Source organism: Simochromis diagramma, unplaced genomic scaffold, assembly GCF_900408965.1.
Source record: "Simochromis diagramma unplaced genomic scaffold, fSimDia1.1 OVJJ01000320.1, whole genome shotgun sequence".
NCBI lineage: Eukaryota > Metazoa > Chordata > Actinopteri > Cichliformes > Cichlidae > Simochromis > Simochromis diagramma.
Window position 1 is genome coordinate 8223485 of NW_024386773.1, and position 20323 is coordinate 8243807.

The window sequence follows — 20323 nt, forward strand, 5'->3', positions numbered from 1 at the left end:
ACAGTAAGGACTTTATAAAGGAATTTGCTGCAGTCACGATAAACTATGACTCCTTTTGTATTGTCAGGGGTCTTAATATTCACTTATGCTGTCCAGAAAAGCCCCAGGTTAAAGACTTTTTGAATCTTACTGATTCTTTTAATTTAGTTCGATGTGTGTCTGCACCCACACAACAGTGTGGCCACACTGTCGATCTGGTTTTAGTGCACACATTGCCTGTTTCTAATCTGAAAGTCTCTGACCCTGTTTTCTCTAATCATATGCCGGTTCTGTTTGACATTTCTTTATCTAGAAATGAATTCAGGGGGCACGTCCCTGCTCAGCCATCTCGTTTGTTAAATTCTTTCACTGCAGCACGGTTCTCCACCTATAATCAAATCTCCATTCCTGAGACACTCCAAAACGTAGAGGAACTCACTTCTTGGTTTCATACCACTTGCCAGACTGCCTTGGATATTGTTGCCCCTATAAAAATCAGGCATCCTAAGACTAAGTTTGAACCCTGGTTGAACGATGAAACCCGTGCTTTTTTTCTACCATAGGTTCAACTATTTTAACCATTTTAAATAGCAGCCTTACCTCAGGTGTGGTTCCAAAGAATTTCAAAGATGCAATTGTGCCAGATGCAACCACTTCTTAAGAAACCTGGGCTAGATACAAACGCTGTTGAAAACTTTAGACCAATATCTAAGCTGCCCTTTTAATCTAAAGTCTTGGAAAAAGTAGTATGTAACCAATTGATCCCGTACTTGAATTCACAAAATGTCCAGGAGATTTTCCAATCTGGTTTTAAAGCAATACATAGCACTGAATCAGCACTTTTAAGAATTTTTAATTATATATTTTTATCATGTGATTCTGGTGAAAGTGCCATTCTTATCTTACTCGATTTAACTGCTGCATCTGACACCGTAAACCAGGAAATTTTAATCTCACGTTTGGAGCAGTGTGTATAACAGGTGTGGCTCTGAAATGGTTCAGGTCTTACTTAACAGATTGAACCTTTTCAGTTCGCTTAGTGAGTCCTCCTGTGCTCCGTTGTGTCATGGAGTACAACAGGATTCCATTCTGGGCCCTATCCTGTTTTCGCTTTATTTACTTTCCTTGGGCTCAATTATTAGGAGACATGGACTCTCTTTTCACCGTTATGCAGATAACTGCCAGTTTTATGTTCCTCTTAAAAAGAAAGATGGGTTGTCTGTAAATCGCCTGTAAACATGTCTGGAGGACATCAAGTCGTGGTTGGCGCTAAACTTTCTTTGATTCTAAAGCTGAAGTAATGGTGTTCAGACCTGCCACCACTGGTGTTCCATGTGTTGATTTGTAATCCCTGAAATCATTCTGTAAACCAGAGATTGTAAATCTGGGTTTTAAAATGGATCTTGAACTTAAGCTTGAAAGCCAGATCTGGTCGGTTGTAAGGTCTAGTTTCTTTCATCTGAGGCAACTGGCCAAAATTAAGCACTTTCTTGCATGACAGCAGTTTGAAACAGTAATCCATGCCTTTCTAACTGTTCGGCTGGATTACTGTAATTCTCTTTATTATGGGGTGAGGCGATCTTCTGCTTTTCGACTGCAGCTAGTTCAGAATGCTGTTGCACGTCTTTTAACTGGCACTCGTAGATGCGAGCATATCACCCCAGTTATATATTCATTTCATTGGCTCCCCGTGCATTTTAGGATCCATTTTAAGCTGCTTTTATTTGTTTTTAAATGTTTGTCCAATGCTGCCCCTCTGTACCTCTCTGAGCTTCTTCATCCATACATACCTTCCCGGTCCCTCAGGTCGGCAGACCAGCTCCTCCTGAGTGTGCCCAGGACTAATCGTAAGCTCAGAGGGGATCGGGCATTTGCTGTGGCAGCACCAAAATTGTGGAATGAGTTGCCTTTACATGTTAGACAGGCACCTTCCTTATCTGTTTTTAAATCATGTCTTAAAACATCTTTATTTACCTTGGCTTTCAGCACAGCAGGACTTGTTGATGTCTCTTAATCTGTTTGTTATTAATCATATTATTTTTTTATTTTTAAGGTATTCTATATGTAATTTAACTGTTTTCTCTTGTTTTATATTTGTAGCACTTTGGCCAACATTGTTGGATGTAAACTGCGTTATAAATAAAGATGCTATGCTATGCTATTCGACTTTTAAATATGCTAGGAACCACAAGTAAGCCTGCAGTGTAAGAGCTCTAATGAGGTGATGTGGTACTATAAGGTCATTAAGGTAAGATGGGGCCTGGTTATTCAAGACCTTGTATGTGAGGAGCAGGATTTTAAATTAGATTCTGCATTGAGCCAATCAAGAGAAGCCAAACTAGGAGAAATATGCTATCTCTTTCTAGTAAACACATTAAATTAGGAAACCCATTCTATATAGAGTTCTGCACACTGTTCTTAAGCTAATCTGAAGGCCACACAAAGTTTGGAGGTCTGTAGCAATTGACTTGGTAGGAAATTGTGATTTTTTTTGTGGCCATTTCCTGACTGAGTTGCTGCTGTTCTCAATAGAATCCACTTTGTTATATTACCACTAACAGCTGACTGTTATTCAACTTAAAAAATAGATTAATTGTTGCCTCTAAAATCCAGTTTTTGCAAGCATCTGCAGAGACAGGTCAGACAGAACAGACAGCATGCTAACCCAAAGCTAGAAAGCTGAGTTCATGCTGACCCTAGCCCAGCAGCCAGAGCATGATGTTCAACAGGTAACCGAGTAAGTGATGAGAGGTTAGGTTTGCATTTCTACTAATACATGTTTGTGCAGAAGAATCATTGTGAAGTCTGTTTAGGCTGGTTATCAACTTTGTTTTGTGTTTTAACACCATAGAAAGATTGCATGTATGTCCTCATTATGATATGGATTTGCATTTCAGTTTATTCTACGGAGTAATGAGAAAGTAATGTATCAAGTAGTGTAACAAATCACTTTACTATCCATTACTATCAAAACACTTTGATAGTAATGTAATGTACTGTCATGTAAGTCATACTTTTAAGGAAAAAAGTAATGGCTAATACACAACTTTTTAAACTAACAACCCCATCACCATACCATTATGAAGCCTACACCTGAACATTTTATATACTGTCACATTGGTGTTTTGATGAGCGAAGGGTCAGTGTGATTATGAAGGTTTAAAATGAAATGTATAATTAAGAATTGCTCTTTTACGGTGTTGGCTATGAAAGAAATTGTTTGAAGTTGTTTGATCAACTAACAGAGGGCTGAACTCAAAGACACCCTGAAAACGAATGTGAAAACCAGACAAGATGGTAAATGCTTTGCTGACATTTTATTGCAGCAATTCAAAATTGTATTCAGTAGTTTGCATGGCTCATGCCTGCTTGAGCCATGTCCTTTCCTGTCCATTCCTGATAAATGTCCTTATGAGACAATGGAAGGTGTCCTGGGGGATTGCCTCCCACTTCTGGACTGAGCTTCTGGACAGTCTAACCTTACAGCATCAAACAGACGGAATCATCCCAGAGGTGTTGTACTGGATTTAGGTCAGGAAAGCGTGGTGGCCTAAATCCAATACAACACGTCGAGATGTGGTATCAATTTCTGGATTTCATTGTGATACCTAATGGCAGTCAGGGTTTTGTTGCCTAGCACATAAAGGCCTATGTCTCTGTTCATGGTAATGTCTCATCAGATTATCATTGATCCACCCCCAAATGTGATGAGCAATGTTACTGGCATCTCTGAACTATGAAAAGCACATGGTACCATTGGTGAACCTGCCAATTCTGGTATTCTATGGCAATGCCAGTTGGGTTCCACAGTGCTAGACAGTGTGCACAGGGCCAACTTAGGGAGTTGGGTCCTTAGGCCACAGTGCATGGAGGAGGAATCTCTGGCAATGGCACACATTGATATGCCAGGCTGGAGGAGTTGGACTAACTGTGCAACCTCTGTAGGATCCAAGTATCGCCTGATGTTGCCAATAGTGAAACCAACACTAGCCAAACACAAAACCAGTGAAAAAAAAAAAAAAAACAGACAGAGAAGATGAGGAGGGAAAATAATGCCAGCGACCTCCACTTGTAAAACCAGTCCTGTTTTCATGGTTGTCTCATTGCTGCCCCTCAAATGAACCTGTTGTTAATTTCATTTCATCTTCTCACTGCAGCTAATGTATTTTGCAAAAACTTTAGGCCTGCCTGAAGAATTTAAAGGCCTTGATACACTTCCACCAAAGCATGTCCATTGTGTTCTTTCTCATTAATAGCTCTTACACTTCTATAATGAAATGATTACATAACGTTCCACACCAAATCATCTTAAATCAGTTGGGTTTTGCACAAAGTCAGCATCAGGCATGTCCCTGCAGGTCCAAGTAATTTACAGGCTGCACAGCACCTTGGCAGGCTGCCAGTTCGCAGTAGATCTCTAGGAAGTGTCTAGAGATTTACTGCGTAGCTCGGTGAATAAATCTCTCTATTTGTAAGAAGTAGTCACTAAATAAGCCCATACACTAATAATGAGGCTTCGGGATGCTTCATTTTTCCAATGTGAAATTTGTTTTTCAGCTTACTAAGCTCCCACACAGTTAAAAGACAACTGACTTTGTATTCATGACAGTATGAAGCAAATTCATGCAACAAAGATTACACTGAGGCCAACTACAGGGGTTTATTGACACTGCTAAGACAACTTAGGTGGGTCATTGGCACCTGTTTACAGTAAGGACACCTGCACAATCATTAGTCATATCAAGATCATCATGGACCGATTGTGGCTTTGTGTTTGACATTTAGTCTGTTAGTTTCTTTTAGCTCGTTGTCTTTCAACCATGAGAATATTGTTCTAGAGCCAAGGAAAAAAGCAAATGCTAGTTAGAGAAACTGCCATGCAAATTTTGCTCATGGAATGGATGTGGGCAAAGCCAAAAGCAAACAAATATTTTTCTTCCTGCAAATCTCCAATCATTTCCATTTAATGAAAGATTTTTTAAAAAAATGTTATCTTTTAGAATAATGTTGCAAATTTAACTTCAACTATAAGCCAGTTTTTAATTAGTAAAATGCAGCTTTGTATTATCGTGTGCATACACAGGTTTGCACTCGTATACTAGGTAATTAAATGCACGTTTGCACATTTATGCCCATGCACAAATGCACACGTTCTTATTTAGTTTCAAAGTGAGCTGTCTTATGAATGGTGGCTGTCATCTCTCACAGTTTGATTTGGTGTGTCTACAAACACTTGGTTGCTGAGAAGCCTTGACGCAGTTTGTGCACACCCTCTCGATATCTCACAATCAATCCATTCAAACTGTTTGGCTCACCATATCAAACTCAGAGCTCTTGCATTCTGAATCAAAGAATAGAAAATGTGTTCGGGGATTGAAAAAGAACAGGAATCTTTAGAATTTCCTGGGTGCTATCAGAGGACGGGCCATTTAGCGACGATAAATTAAAAGCAAGATTAGTTGGGAAAGATTAGATATAAAGTAGTACTTTTATTGTTGTGGGTTACCACTGTTCTGCTAATAACAAGCTTTCATTGAATGCCCTTTCACAAACACCTGTTTCTATGGTTTTGACAGATCCACATTGTTCAAACAGGCTAAAATTACACAAAGCACTCCTCCAGCAGAAAGAGGTTTTATTTTTAATTACAGTCACTTTGCAGTTAAAGCAAACACAATTACACAAAGAGTTTTCTGAATTTTGGTTGAGATTCACCGATTCTAAATAAATTAAGTGCATGTTTAAAAGCAGCGATATGGTGCTTCAGGTAAGTACAGTTTGGGAATATATGTTTGTTTTCTGCAATTGTTATTGATGTTCATAATATCACTTTTGTTGTCTATGTTGCTGCAAAACCTTTTCTGTGTGAAATGTCTATATTTCATATTTCTCTGACAATATTTTGGGAGCCTTTTCGGGTCAAGGTACGACAAGTGTGCTAATATTATTTTCAAGCCAGGATTTGCATAAGAAATCATAAAATACTCATATTAGTGCAAAGTATTATGTAAAAGCTTAATAAAACCTGTGCAATGTTAACATTTAACACATAGCTGTCAAGTAATAAAAATAGGAATTATTTGGGGGATTGTTTCACCTTGTGTTTTTTCTATGCATGAACTATAAAAACAGAGTCCATGCAGTCATCCATATGAAAACATTTTATTTATTTTTTATTTGTTTATCTTGTCTGTGCAGTAGGAAACAAAAGGGGACTAACTTCACCAGGTTATTTATTTGTTCAGAGAAGTTGTTGATGTTGCTATTCAGCAGTATGTAGTAAATGCAATGCAGTGTCACTTCAAATTGTGAAATGGATAATTTAATGCACTGATTTGTGTTCATGAAAAAAAAAAGATCTAGGTTTGAACTTAAATATAGTGTTTATGGAGTTCCCTGGATCATGATTTACATCTGGGACTGTCATAAAATACAAAAATATGATTGCTCCATATGTAGCTACTTAGTGAATTTTAAGGCCTGCACTACTCTGGGCCAGCAGTAGTTCAATTACTTGGAATTGTTAGTCTGTCATTGATCCCGCTTATCGGTTCCACTTGCACCTGCGCACAGCTGATTTCAGTTCCTGCGGCAGTCTGCAGAGTGGATAATGGACACTTTTATTACTTTTATTTTTATTGCACAAAAGGAAGAGAGTGGGGTGGTTAAGTGCAAACTGCATCCAGGACAGAAACAATCACTTTATGTTGCTAACACAACTTCAGCTCTTTGCAAGCACCTGCACAGACAGCATGCTAATGTTAAGCCATCCAAGAAGCCAAAGTAATGCCAAACCTGAGTGAATGCCGACCCCTGCCCAGCAGCCAGACCCTGAACCTCAACAGGTAGCAAATTGATAAGCAGTCAGGCTGCAGCTGCTTTTTCTACCTGTTCATGTTTCTAAAGCAGAATCACTGTGGTGAGCGCCTAGAAGTCTCTTTGTGCTGGTTTCCATCTTTGCTTTGTGCTGTCGGCTTCATCCCTAAATACTAAGAGAAAGATCGTATGTGTTCCTCATTAGGATAGGAATTTGTGTTGACCAGTGGGATTGTAGCTTATATGTTTATATTGTTTAATGGTAATAATGAGACAATACATTGTCAATTAATGTAAAGAGTAGTTACTTTCTCCTGGGAGTAATTAATTACTCCAGTACTTTTAAGAAAACTGTTCTGTGTAGTATGTGCAATGCATTACTTTGTACATGCAGTTAATTTGCATGAATGTAATGTCTGACGTGCTCCTTAGCGATGGTGGTGGCTTTCAAAGTGGAGGCAATGCGAACCCAATGAGAATCGATAAGTGATATTGATAATAGAATTGAAATTGCTAAATTCTTATCAATTACCATCCCTACTTGGTATGAGCTCTTTGTGGTGCATTTTCATCTGCATTTTGGTTATTTCTACCCAAAGGACATTTTACAGAAACCTTGTAGTTTATTCTGATGCAACTATGCACACCAAAGCTGTGCTGTCATGTTCTTTAGAGAGAGAAAACGCTTTCTTCTGACAGCCTCTCCAAACAACTCATACTTGTTCAGTCTTTTTCTGATTGTACTGTCTTTAACATTTAGCAAGTGAGTCCTGCAGATTCTGAGATATAGCTCCTGGGCTTTTTGCAGTTTCTCTGATTGTTGCATGATCTGATCTTGGGTTAAATTTGCTTTTACGTCCAAACCTGGGAAGAGAGTCATGTGATTTGATTCTTTTCCACTTGCGAATAATCTCTCTCAGTGCAGAATGACGGAGGTCAAATTGTTTGGAAATTACCTTATAACCCTTCTTGGATTGATGGGAAGTAAGAGATGTTTGTTTATGCTCACTGCTAAAACCTTTCCCCCTCAGCACTGTGTTAACAGACATCTGAATGTCCCACACCAGCAAACTGCCAACATTTCTGCTTTTATGGAGGTGCTCACACTTGCTGATCGTCAGTTAATCATGTGAATGTGATTATCAGCAACTGGCTGCTACTTACCCTCTTAATTCTAATGGAAGCAGTAAGGCTTTACTGAGGCTTTTACTAACTGCTTTTGTATTTTAGCTTAGTCTTTGTTAAATAAGACAGTTTAGTATGTCATATGTCGTAGTTCCTCTAAGGTTTTACCTAATGTAAGAAATAAAACAGGTGTACCTTCTTTTTCAAGTGACTGTACTTTGGTGATTGCCATTTAATAATATAATAGTAAGGGGGGAAAAACGTGATGGTAATGATAAACAGTATTCAGCAGTTAAAAAATGACCTCCAGCTCTGTCGGTTATATTGTGAAAGCCCGGCACACCCACACAGGTGTTATGAATTATTTGGGTTTCATGATATCTTAGCTGAGAAACCACTGTTGAAACTAAGCACATTATCACAAAGGAATAATAAGTAAATTGTTGAGAAAAACAAAGTTTAACTGGATTATAAATTACAACATGGCATTAAAAAAGAAGAATGACTTGCAAATAAACTCAGGTGAGTAAGAGTGATGTCATGTCCACGCAACAATGGTGTTAATGTGCAGAATCTTTAAACTGCTGCTTATGGGGGCAGTAATAATAATACAAAGTAAATCTGCTTTTGAGAGGTTATTCAGCTAATTCTCAACAGGTTCGTATTTTTTAGGCGCAACCCTCCCATATGACAGCTAAAACCACTTTATGTATTCATTCCTTTTAAACAAGCCACAAGAAGACCACGTCTCAAAGAAAGTAGGTTTTGGGAGGAAAGCATCAGTAATTTTTTGCAAATAGTTATTCAAATGGAAAAACCAGACATGTAGTGAAGAGCAGTCTGAGTTAGACAAATGCGTAAGCCAGAATTATTTTACTATTCAATATCTCCCTTTTTGCAGCTCAGTGGCGAAACACAAACAAACACTAACTGTAGGTAATATTAAATTTCATTCTGCTGAAGCATCATATTACTTCAGTGGATGCCTGTGCAAATATTCTTAACATAGAAAAGAGTCTATGGTTTCTCTTGGGGTTCTTACACGGAAATCATTTTAGAAGCAAAATGAAATATTACACCAGCTTTGTATGTGGGCACACCGGAACGCTAACATGTTAACATCAAACTGTGACTTTAATGGTATATACAAACATTATTATCTTAAGTGTTTAGTAATTAATGTTTTTGTTTAAACAGCATCTCCTTCCATGTTCTTGAGTAGACAGTGATGGAAATACGCAGATTAGTGGTTTTCGTTAAAGTGACACACATTTAAAATCTCACTTAATTCGTGGTGACTACCATATTAGATTAAAAATGTTCTTACAGCATAACCAATAACAGCAGTGCTGTAGAAAACAATGAGTCATTAAATATGGCATTATTAGATTTTTGAGAAGAAGCAGCTGTTTATTATCATCCATACTGGGGACAGGGGTTTGCTAATATACTTTATATCAAAGATCGGCATAGCTACCATGTTCTGCAAAGTCTGGTTTTGAAACCTAGAGCCCAGTATTTTTCCTCTCATTGTCATCGCTGTTTAAAACTAGATGTCACAAGTGAGGCGTGAATCTGGCATGCATGGTGCACTTATGTTGGCGACTTATCACTTACCTCCAGCTCTAACTTCCTTGTGATGACAATCAGGACTACAATGTACAAAACGAACAGCATGTTGTTTTCAGTCAGCTTTTGAGCTTGCATTCAGGAAAGTGCTCACTGAAGTCATGGGTAACAGAAGCCAATGACTGTCACTATGTGAGAAGTTACTACTCACAGCTCAGACATCAATAATAATATGTTTCCTATTTTTAACATAAACGGCATAAAAATGGTAAGTTTGTAATTATAGTCTTCAAACGGTAGTGAAGTAAAAAGTAGGAGTACAAACAAAAACCAGCAACACATGGAAACGTGATAAGAAAAGTATTCCTAACTAAAATTTTGTATTTGGCTACATAATCACTTACTTTAAACAGCAATTTTTATTTATTTAATCTGATCACTTTGAATTCTCTCTCACCTAAACACTAAGGTTGGCTTGCAGTGTTTGAGGAGGTCTGAGCTAATCAGCAAAGACACACACACACACACACACACACACACACACACACACACACACACACACACACACACACACACACACACACACACAGAGAGAGAGAGAGAGAGAGAGAGAGAGAGAGAGAGAGAGAGAGAGAGAGAGAGAGAGAGTTGTCTGCATAAGTAAACATGGCTGCCTTATAAATATAAATTGCAGTCAATGGAGGTGGAATTCCTTTGCACTCACTCACCCAGCCACTAGTCCTCTTGGCTTCACTTTGAACACACCCGTAGCAGGTGCTTCCACTTGAACTAAGTGTGCAGTTGTGTTTTAGGCTGTGACTTTCAGGTTAAGTATAATTCTGCCAAAACCAAAAACCAACCAACCAAACAAACAAAAAAGCCTGAGAAGATTTGAGGAGACCTGGGTTTGGGGCTCAGTGACAGTCACCAGCAAGAAGCCGACTGAAGGTTGCCCGCTGCCTGTTGCGCCTCACCTTCAGGCAGCAACCAGCCACTGGCTGGAAACAGCACTGCATCTGCCAGCATCCAGTCAAGTCATTGACTCAAGAACATCAGAGCATCATTGCTGGGGTAAGACGTTGCTCTCTTAAACAGGGTCTTGGATGTTTCTGTAGCATAATCTTATTATAGGCCCATTATTTATAGGACATAAGCTGTATATCTGAGATATATATGTGTGTGTGTCTATAGTTTTCTTAGTAGTCTTGAACAGGTCGTGTAACCTAATTAGTGAAGTCCAGAGATTTTGACTCTGTTAAAAAGCAACAGTTATTAAAGGGAAAGGTTTAATTATTAAATACATTCCCTGTTCATAATATGAAAGTTAAGAGTAAAAATATTAAAGAGAAACATTCAAACATTCCTGAACCAACTGCAGGTTAGATTAAGCAAATAAATAAATACCCAGTCAAATATAAAAGGAAAAAAGAGACTGAGACCTGTTCTTCTTCTTTCATAAATCTCATGCAAATCTGAAAGTTTCCGTTCAGAAAGGAAATATGCAAAATGTGGTCAGATAAAATGCTGTTGTCAGTTAGATGCCATAAACCACAGCACACAAAACACAAAAAACCCAACAGATTTCTTTCTGCTGTCATTGCGGGATGAGACGGGGGATTTCACTGTGGTTTTACTCAAAGGTGGAAATCAAATACGACTGCAACTACCTGAGACAGAGAGAAGAGAAATTCCAAAGAGGAATAACAGAAGGATTGTCTGCTCTGTTTCTTCCAAGGGTACAGGTGCATTTATATTCCTTTTCATGCCAAGCTAATCGATTATTTCTCAGAGGCCTTGTGACCTTGTTAGTATAGAAGTGTATGAAATTATTTTTGTCTGTGTTTAAAGCCACAGTTTAAATGTAGAATCTATATAAATCTTAACATCTCTTTTTAATTCATGGCACAGATAACAAGATAGCACAGATAATCACACGTAATAACATTGTACAAACAGTGGGGTAAGAAAAACAGAAAAGACCTTTCTATTCCCCCCCCCAAAATTTGCTATTCTCCCTTTATCAAAATATATAAACCACATCTCCTGATAATTTCATGCAATACTTGGTTACTTGATTCAGGAGGTTTGGTGTGAAATACTGGGGCAGGTTTTTACACAATCAAATAGTAGTTCTTTCCCGGTTGTCGGTCTGAAGTCAAAAGTGTTTTTAAAGCTTTGAAACAGATATCATATCATATAAACACAGAAATAATGGCACACAATTTCATAGCTTTGCAATCAGTACACGTGAAAGGTAACAGTGATGACTGTGTAAAGAGTGAACAAACCCTAGCTCCTTTTTCACTTCCATCAGGAGGGTGAGACCTGGCTTCTCATGAACAATCTGCTGCCTCTGATCGCTCGGGAGACTGAAAATGATCCGGGATTCTCTTCTAAAGAAGCACGCTGACAGTTTGCTGACAGCTATTTCAGATTTGCAATAAGTTTCAAACTCACACAAGTTAAAAAATTTCATTAAATAAACAAAAAGTAAAAGATTCATGTTCCCATGAACTGGTCATATGCAAATATGAACTAGTTGCATCTAGAAAAAACAAGTTGATGGTTGAACCAAATCCTCTACATATGCTCTGTTATACATAGAGATTTGTTCCTTGTTCCTTCTTACATGTTTTTCTCTTCAGTGGCTTCACAGCCCATTTCCCTCAGACTTGCAGGATTTCAGTTATGTTGGGTCAAGTGTGAAATTGTCTGATAGTTTCTGTATTTTTTTCTTTGTTTGTTTTGTTTTTAAGTTTTATTTCTAGCATTTAAAGGTTAACCAGAGTGCCTGTTTGCCAGCGTGTGCTATGATCTGATAAAGTTACGAGTTGTGTCTCAAATAACATATATCATCACACTTTGTAAGGCAGCTGATGAAAAGGGTCATCCTTGTGTTTAACATTTAAAAAACTGTTGTTTTTTTTTTGCTTGTTTGTTTGTTTTTTTCTTTAATCTTGTGATGATTCACAATTTAAACCCAGCGCTCAAGAAAACGCCCGAGGCCACGTAACGCCTGCCCTTATATCTGTCTTTGCTAGAACAGTGACAGGTTTATTTTTTTTATCCCATTTTCAAGTTTTCCAATCTTTAGGTCCAACCCCAATTAAATGAGGTTTATTACCAGCATAATTAGCTCTAAGTAGACTCTTTGTCAAGATTAATTTAGACCAACATCAAAGCCATTTTCCTTTGATATTGGCTTAATGCCTGCACACCTGACTAACAGCAGATATGAATCACCATACATCCCCTAGCAGTGTTGGTGGTTGGAAAAATTTGTTAAAAACAGAGTTTAATGGGATCAGTATTATAAGGCAATGTAAGTACAAGCACACGAAATAAACCTTTATTGCATTTCATAAAATAAGCACATAAACTGAAGCTAATTTATAACGTGAACAGAGCACCTGCACATGTCACTGCTGCAATAAAAAATCCCCTAAGGGAGCAATCTGCAGATCTAAATCTCCTCTTCCAACCAGCAGGCGTTTTTTTCAGAGCAACAGTCATATTAAGTAAGAAGAAGATGAAATTCCTTCCGTTTTTCTCTGAACAATGACTTCATGAGCAGGACCAAATTTCCCATGAGGAACAGGGGGGAAAAAAAAAGGGGGGGGGGGGGGGTGTCACATGGCAAACAGTCACTCTTGGCTGTATACGCTTCTCTAATACCAGACTGAAACGCTACCAGCATAACACTCAGTGTGTTTTGATTATGCCTTGATAGATGGCATCAGATCTAATCGCTGACCTTTTCTCTTTTTTTGGTGCTTGAACGGATTCATCCAAGTTAAACAAGACCGGACATTTAGAGTTGTTTTAATCACTACTCATTAACTATAAATTAAACACTTACCTGTCTTCTTTCACAAAACTGTTCAACAATGCTGAATTGGCTCGCAGGTTAATATTTACCTAGATTGGCTCCACTGGTTTGGAAATTTCACCACTTTCATTTTAGGAAAAGAATTTTTCCACATAAAAATAGGACCCAAAGGTTGGGCAAAGGGCAATTTGGATTAAAAAAAAAAAAAAAAAAAATCTTTGCGCAGCTATAACCATACAAAAGTTAAGACAGTGATACAAACTTCACCTCACATAATCACCGTATTTATGTTAAATAAGACCAAGCAGGTGGAAAAAATATGGTTCCCAGGGAGGGCGCCAGCATGGATGGAGTCCCATTCCTTCTGATTCCAAGGCTGACTTTGCTGAGTAAATGGAGCAAGCTCTAATGCTCCTGAAATGAATATCAGCGTCTTGACCAAACTCATTTAGAGATCAGTCAGGGCCTTAATCCCTCTCTGCAGGGGTGGGTGTTTGTGTCTTTCTCTGGTGTCCCCGCTTCCTTTTGGAAGAAGGTAATATGGCTAAATTTGCTTTGCTAATGGGCTTAGCGCAAGCTGTTACAGAGCAGAGTTGACACACAGCAGCAGGCTTGGATACCAGTGGCTTTTAATCTGACAGACTGATGGAGTAAAAGGCATTGTGGGTGATATTTACGAGAAGTTTAGAGATAAAAGGAAGACTGTGGAGGCTATTTATCAATGGCATGCTGAGGTCCAAGAGCTAGAAGGGGGTTTTGTTTTCTTTTTGCAGTTGAAATTTCATTCAGTTGTGTTTGGCAACAGTGGAAATACAGTTTTAGCTTGTTCAGATTTTACATTTCTTTTTAGGTGATTAAAGCCACGCAATCCAGGTTTTCCTATTGCAGGCTGATGCGCCTGACCTCAATGGGAGACCTGTTCATACAGCAGCTTCAGGTAGTGTGTAATCTGAAATCCCACATAACAGACAATAATTCTCCACTGAGTTGGTTTATTTTGATAATGGAAGGAGAGAATAGTTTCTGAGCTCGTATTGTGTGTGTGTGGTGATAAAATGACGACAGGTTAAACTGGGAAAACCTTACACGGAACAACAAAAATCTATTTAAAATAAGAGAACTGATAATGCCAAGTAAAAGCATTTTAACAAGAACAAGAGCAGGAAAAAAATCAAAAGGTACAAACAGCATAAACAACAAAACAGATAAGACCGCGGTCAGTGCAGCACGGCTGAGAAATTCACGTTTGTTAAAGCTTTGCAAACTAATGGATTCTTTTTCTTTCGAGAGCTCTCATGTCTTTGTGGTTTATTTCAAAGTTACCCTTATTGTTGGTTTTGACTCGGTGGATGCTATATATCACTTTTGCAAATTTTACGAGACTTTAATTGTTTGCACTTTGACAATTTACATGGTGACTCTCCCTGAACATGTACTCTGTGGGAGTTTACTTCCTTTACTGTGGCATCAGCCACAGCTGCTGATAACCTGCTGCTATGTCCTCCCATTTACCAGCTGTGGCAGGTAAGCATTATGGGTGTCATAATCAAGATTACACTTGTGCTACAGCTTACAAACCTTCATAAGTGTACACTTTTAAAGGCCACCTCCTATTAAAGGGCTGTTTTCATAAAGCCTGCTCTTCATAAAACAGACATTTTGGCTGGGCAGATTTTATGCACGCTCTTCTCTCCACATTATCTAACTTCGATTTGATTAAAATCTCCAGCTGACAGTGGAGACAGAGGGCTGCAGAGACGGCACCTTGAAAGCCCGGGCAGACAGCAGAGCTGTTTCGGGTCTCAATACAAGTCACCTACCCCCATGAAACGAATCATTCTGGGCCAGTGACCCTCAAATAAGAGACTCAGTCAGATCCATTTTGCCCCACGCCTGTCAGCGCTGTGTGTGTTTTAACTGTTTTGAGGGTCAGTATCTCCATTAGACTTATAGAGCTTCTTATAGAGCCTACACCAGCACAGTCTAACCTCGGTTCTCTGCACATTCATGCACAACTCTGATGGAGATCATTGCAAAACTAAAGCAGCTGTCATTTTAGTATCTTGAGAAACAAAGGAGAGGAACTGTTTGAAAAGGTAACCATGACTTAAATCGTGATTTTTTTTTTTGCATATTTTTTTGATTAAATTACTTAAAATGAACTAATGTCTGCTGCAGATTTAAGTGGCATGCACACCTGTTACCATGGGCTTATGTGACAGAGAGATCTTTCAGATTTTATGCTGCGCCGAATAGTTACAAACTTTTAAATCACGTCTCACTTCATTTGCAGTTCACAGCATAGAAGTTTAATGTGGCTTTTTGTGTTTCTTTTTCTCTCTCTCTCTCTCAGGACCAGTTATGTCAAACCCAGTGGGCAGCGTACCAGAAACCACATCGTATGGGTCTCGGATTGGGATGACAGAGGACTCCCTCTCCATCCTGGAGCAAAGCAGAGGCTGCGAAGACCCCTGGGAGATGGGGGAAACTAAACCAAATGTGGAAGCCCTGGAGCGGGGCATGCCAGGCGTCTACCTCTCCTGCTTCGACATGCTCCTCACAGAAGATGCTACTTGGCTGGTGAAAGTTTCAGAGGCCTCTTCAGCACTAGCTTTACCCATGAACCGCGTAGAACCCCGGGAGGAACCGGAGCAGTGCCCGGTCATTGATAGCCAGGAACAGGGGATCTCTCCTGGCCTGGAGGGGCAGGAGGAGGAGCGATCCCTGGAGCAGGTGCAGAGCATGGTTGTGGGAGAAGTACTGAAGGACATTGAAACAGCCTGCAAACTGCTCAACATCACCCCAGGTAGGCTGCTTTCCAGCACACCTGCAGCTGTGGCGAGTGTATTACAGCGTATAACTGACAAAGAAACTGACCTTAAACAAAACATATTTCATCTCCCCCAAAATGCTGAAGTGTTTCTCTGTATTTGCAAATATAGAAGTATTGATTCAGATACTTAAGCTACTGGATCTTACTCGCAAAATCAACACATATTTGTGTGGACACAAGATGACAGAACTCCTAAATCATATCCTTACTGACGCAAAGCTGTGTTTGCCTGCTCCAGGATCTGTTTAATCCTGACCTTTGCAAAGGTACTCCTGGATTGTAATAGTGATGGTTCTTGCCTGCCAGTAGACGTGTACACAGTCTTAAGGGCGAGGCCTCTCCTGCTCATAAAGCAAACAGAGGAAGCGTTTTTCATGTATTGTATGGCTTCTAGCTGTTATAAACCTAAGCAATCCCCAATCGTCTGTTCTACTGATTAAAACTGTTGTGGCATAAAAGCTTGATTATCTTGTGGTTTCAGCAGATTTATTATGAGTCAAAGGCAAACAAAATACAGACAGGGTAAAGGTGAAAACAATATTGATATATAAATGACTTATCTTGATCCATATGACATTAGTGTCACTAAAGAAATGGTCCAAGATAAGGTCATTTATTGCATTGGCAGCTGGAAGTTTTCTCACTGATTTCATATCTATTTCCGCCTGCAGATCCGATAGAGTGGAACACTGGGAATGTCCAGAAGTGGCTGCTCTGGACTGAACATCTCTACAGATTGCCCCATGCGGGAAAGGCCTTCCAGGAGCTGACGGGAAAGGATCTGTGCGCCATGAGCGAGGATGAGTTTCGCCAGCGTTCCCCGCAGTGTGGAGACACGCTGCACGCTCACCTGGACATATGGAAGTCAGGTAATATTTATTTAACACGTTCAACATGTGCAACCTGCTGCACCCCCTGTGATGATTTTATTATCGGATATTTGGCTGCTGTGAACTTTTGAGCGGGTGCAAATTTTATTACTGCGTTCATGTGTGTTTGGGTGGGATTATTTGAAGTTCTAGCCTTTTCTTAGCTTGAACTTCTGCATCTGTTTACTTTCCAGCTGCATGGATGAAAGAGCGGTTTTCCATTGGAGACACTAAAACTACAGGTAAGATTCTTATGTTTGCATTAGCTGTCATGCAAGTTGCATTCACACAAAAAATCCAACGCACAGTATAATTTTAACACTGTATTTTACATAGACGGCAATAACTATATGCTGCAGAATTTCAGTGAAAAATCAGGCTTTTGCATTGTGTATTTTAAAAGTCCTGATTAAAGGGCTCCTTGATCTTTTGGTCCCTCACGGTACAGAGCTTTTTCATTGAAACAATGCACAACGACCCTAAGGACTGAATGGTTTTGTTTTGCTGTGCAGGCAGTGAGGAGCTTTGGTCTGAGGCAGATTCATCTTGCTCAGGTCAACCTATTCATCTGTGGCAGTTTCTCAGAGAGCTCCTGCTCAAACCCCACAACTATGGACGTTGCATTCGCTGGCTCAATAAAGAAAAGGGTACTTTCATTTTCATTTCAGTTATTCTTTATTTGCTCTATTTAGTCCTTGAACACATGAATAAAACTTAATTTACCTGGTGTTTTTAAATAAAAGCAGAAGAATGTGTATGACATTGTGCTATTACAATTTAAGTGCTTTCTTCTTTTATTCTTCAGCTTAAAACAAAATACATTTTTTTTACATTTCAATTTTTGCTGCAACTGCTTTTATCTCTTATTAGTTCATCTACTGTTTTATGGGCTCATCATACTGCTTTGAAGCTCCAAAATCTTGACACATTAAGTTTAAAAATCAAAAAACAAACAGGAAATTTTGAATGAGAGTAAAATGTTTCAATAAATTTGCATTATTACAATTTAAAAGTAATAATTGTAGGACAACACTATATAAAGGGGCTATGTGTGTGCAAAATTAGTAAATAGAACAAATATAGTTATTTCATTCACTGTTCTTATTTTAAGGCAGATTTAAATCAGAACCTAAGAGTGTGCAGGCCTCCCTCCTTTTTTTCACAACCTGTAGTGCAATGGTACAAATTGGTACAAACACTACACAATAAAAATCAGCCACACACAATAAGAATACACCGTTAAAACGTATTTAAAGTGAAACTGCAATGGAATGAATGCCGGATGTATGTCAGGGTTGCGCTTATTGGGTTTGTTGATGCCTGAAAGGCAAAAAGCAAATGAAATAAGAGTCCAAGTGGCGGACTTTTTATGTGTGCACATAAAGTGTAATCATCCACTGTTTTGCACGTGTTGTGTTGTGTGGTAATAACTGCTTTTGATTCCCACCAGGTATTTTCAAAATCGAAGACTCTGCTCACGTGGCGAGACTGTGGGGACAACGAAAGAATCGACCTGCAATGAACTACGACAAGCTGAGCCGTTCCATACGTCAGTACTACAAGAAAGGCATCATCCGCAAGCCCGACGTGTCTCAGAGACTGGTCTACCAGTTTGTTCACCCAGTATGAGACTGCAAGCAAAGTGGGAGGAGAAGGCAGAGAATGATGAGATGGGAACTCGGAAAATTACAAAGACAAATTGTGTCACCATGCACCTGAACACCTAATTCCTGAGATGAAAAGGTGACATGGAACATGTGCACTGAATTACCCCGATGGTACACACCTGACTGCCAACACTGAAGTAACAGCTGGCAGCTGCTGCAGTCTTATCTGTGCAAAGCCAGCCAGGAAGAGACAAAAACAGTGTAGCTGTTGAGGCTTTTTCCTGCTGCAAAATTAAAAAGAGAACAGAATAAAAAAACAAAGACAAAGCAAAACAGAAAAACAGTACATGAACTGCCTTATTATTTGCATGATCTGCCTGTTTATGTTTCCCTATTGTGATTTCCAAATATCTTGAGCTCAAATCAAAGCGTTACAACTGATGGCTCTTCGGTAAAAGCGTCTACAGCTGCACTGGCTTTGTCTGAACAGGAAACTCTTCTTATCTCATCTTGAAGCACCTGAGAAATGGACTTCCTCTTTTTAGGAATTGCCTCAAATCCTGCTGTGGAAGTGTAATAGGGACCCTTGTATATATGTTTGTTTTCTAATGTATAACTTCTAAAGTGTGATGCATTCCTCTTTGAATACCTTTATATAGTTTACCCTGCCTGGTCCATTTACACAGCTGTATACTGCAATTAATGCTGTGAGTCTTTGAAACCCAAAGTTTTCAAAATTGAATAAACCAAAAAGACTTGAAATGAATAATCATATACAAATGGAGACAAAATATGCAATAAAAATAAAGTTTTACCTGAGAATTGATGTGACATGTTGCACAAATTCATCATTCCTGGAATATGAAATGATTTTGTTCAGTCATTGCACTGGTTGGCAACTTGAAACACGGGATAAATTATTAAAACTCTTTTTTTTTTCATTCTGTTTTATTAGTTGTTTATGCAACTTTGGATGGCAGAGGGCTGGAGCTCCCAGCTGTCATAGGATCAGAGAACACCCTGGACAGATTGCCAGTCTGTCACCAACTAGTCATACTCATTCACACCTGCAGCCAAGTTAGGATCACCAGTTAACTCAGTAGTATATCCTCAAACACAGAGCCTCTTTAGCTGGGACCTAGACTAGCAGGGCAAAAATATGAAGTGAAAAATAAGCTGAACGAACATTTTGCTGGTTCTATTATGATAACCCATGATGCACTTTTAATAAGTTGGGTTTTTTTTACTTATAAAGTTAGGCAAGTACAGGGCGAACATGCAAATGAAACACAGAGAGGTCCCAGGCAACCACTAGAAACCGCTGCGAGTCACGGGTTAACTTTTGTTTTTAAATGCTCAATTGTCAAACGATGTCACGATCTCAGTGTCAACTTACTGCTGCACCTGTTAAACAATCAAAAAAGTCAAGATAAAAAAATAATTCAACTGCACCATGACAACAAAACTGTAGGTAAACTTTTGAAATGAAAATTTCAAAAGTTTAGCATGTTATTCTTGCCATAAAGTCTGGACACAGAGTTTAATAATCTCACATAAGGGAGCTGCACTGGAGTTTTAGTAGCAGTTTGTTCTGTTGTTGCGGACGGCAGCAGGGTGAAAAGATTGTGGCTGTGGCGAGTATTTCTTTATACTTATAGTATATCTTTGGGTTCTGCACAAAAACCTACCCTTCAAA

General features: G+C 39.0%; 1 protein-coding gene across 2 annotated transcripts; it reads left to right on the plus strand.

Moving 5' to 3' along the window:
* The first annotated feature begins 10172 nt into the window (after positions 1-10172).
* LOC120718017 (SAM pointed domain-containing Ets transcription factor) lies at positions 10173-19458 on the plus strand. Of its 2 annotated transcripts, none has more exons than XM_040006324.1 (6): positions 10173-10560; positions 15672-16124; positions 16823-17020; positions 17215-17262; positions 17533-17667; positions 18471-19458. In XM_040006324.1, the coding sequence occupies exons 2-6, from the start codon at positions 15680-15682 to the stop codon at positions 18647-18649; spliced, it is 1005 nt and encodes a 334-aa protein (XP_039862258.1). In that variant the 5' UTR covers positions 10173-10560; positions 15672-15679; the 3' UTR covers positions 18650-19458. The 2 variants fall into 2 exon arrangements, with proteins under 2 accessions (XP_039862258.1, XP_039862264.1); XM_040006330.1 differs by lacking the exon at positions 10173-10560 and adding an exon at positions 10567-11225.
* The last annotated feature ends 865 nt before the right edge of the window (positions 19459-20323 follow it).